This window comes from Triticum dicoccoides, chromosome 4A (genome assembly GCF_002162155.2).
Source record: "Triticum dicoccoides isolate Atlit2015 ecotype Zavitan chromosome 4A, WEW_v2.0, whole genome shotgun sequence".
In the NCBI taxonomy this organism is placed as follows: Eukaryota; Viridiplantae; Streptophyta; class Magnoliopsida; order Poales; family Poaceae; genus Triticum; species Triticum dicoccoides.
The window spans coordinates 564,130,486-564,131,959 of record NC_041386.1 but is presented as its reverse complement, the minus strand read 5'-3'; the positions used below and the strand labels follow the sequence as shown (position 1 = coordinate 564,131,959).

At 38.6% G+C, this 1,474-nt stretch overlaps 1 protein-coding gene across 1 annotated transcript in view; it reads right to left on the bottom strand.

Moving 5' to 3' along the window:
• Window positions 1–237: 237 nt before the first annotated feature.
• LOC119286776 (calcium-transporting ATPase 3, endoplasmic reticulum-type-like) overlaps window positions 238–1,474 on the bottom strand; it is a 27,037-nt gene continuing 25,800 nt past the window's right edge. The window contains exons 31-34 of the mRNA XM_037566223.1: window positions 1,139–1,245; window positions 946–999; window positions 702–750; window positions 238–631 (exon numbers count right to left, since the gene is read on the bottom strand). Coding sequence (XP_037422120.1) covers window positions 567–631; window positions 702–750; window positions 946–999; window positions 1,139–1,245 — 275 coding nt within the window. The 3' untranslated portion in view covers window positions 238–566. The remainder of the gene's footprint in view (window positions 632–701; window positions 751–945; window positions 1,000–1,138; window positions 1,246–1,474) is intronic.

Sequence of the window (1,474 nt, the reverse complement as noted above, 5' to 3'; positions counted from 1 at the left end):
ACATATTGAGGTCTTGAGTCATGGCTATTGGGTTAAGGACGTATGGTATATTTTTTCTATTGCAACACACAGGACTCTTTAGCTAGTTATAATTCAAAGTACAATTTATAGAATCTTCATTACTGGTGCATGAAAATGGGCATTACAAACGCTTGAAACCTCGACTGACTAATTGTCAGAGGCTTGCTGTGCGATATGTCCTAAATTAAAGATGCGATGCGACATTGGGGATAGGTCTCCAATAAAAAATACTCACAGAGAGAGTACAAGCCTATGGAATTATGAGCTCGTGTCTTGGAAGTGTCCATTGCAAGTTCGAACATTCTGTCTATATATAACTATTTCTTACAACACTCATCCAAAACTGCTCTCTACTCATGTTTTCATACATTAAAATTACATAGTTCCTGTCAATATCTGTTTGACCCAATCGACAGAAGGAGGTATACAAACTTTCTACAATGTTTGTCAGCTTTCAAGCCCAAATAAATTAGCCAAAATTAGTTTCACCGCAACCAAAAGTCAAGCTTCATGCTATCTCGAGCACAGCTTTCTTAGTCCTAAAGTTAATTATCTCGGGCTTCTTTTGGAAGCATTTCTCGTCTCCATAACCGTAAAGGAAAACTCCAAGCTGCAAATAACAAAATGATCAGCTCTGGCTGACTAAAAGTTAAAAAGAAATCTACCGTTAGAGAACATACCTCGAGGTCTTCGTGAGAAAAATTTCAACACCTCATCAATCAAAATTACCTAACGGCCAAGGAGAAGTTTAAATACATGTGTAAACGGAACATATATAGTATCCAGTTCATAACTGGCTACAGTGTAAACAAAACTTATGTAGGGGCAGAATTCCGACGTGTCCTTGCCATGTTTTAATATAGAAAGACTAGGTTCACCAGAAATTTGAACAACATGGCAACTCAAGGTAGAAAAAACACTCACAGGGAAGGATAGGTAAAGAACAACTTTCCACTCAGCCAAAGTTAATGGAGACACCTGCATAAGTAAACCACGATTATCAATAATTCTTTGGCGTTACTGTAAGCTTACTATAAAAGAACAGGTGACAATGTGACTAACTGCATGACGTGGGTCACAACTCACAACTGCACAAAAATGAAGATGAGCGACTTACTGAGAAAAGAGCTGACAGGGGTTCCGTATACAAGACTGCTATGTGAAGAAGCATCGTCAGAATGATTGACCCAACAAGCCATAGGTTACTCCATGGGTGAATGACACTGATGCAAGGGAAGTTCCAAAAATCATTTCAGGTTATGCAAATTAATTTACATACGCAGACCAAATATTACAAGCAGGACAAGTGCCACTGTGTCAGAGAAAGAAATTTCAAGATCATGCAGGAGAGATGCATGTGTATCTATCAAGATATCAAGATTTAAACCAACTGTTTCCTGCTCATTAGAAGTAGCACATTGGGGTATGGGTATTGGGTGCTGCTATATGCGCG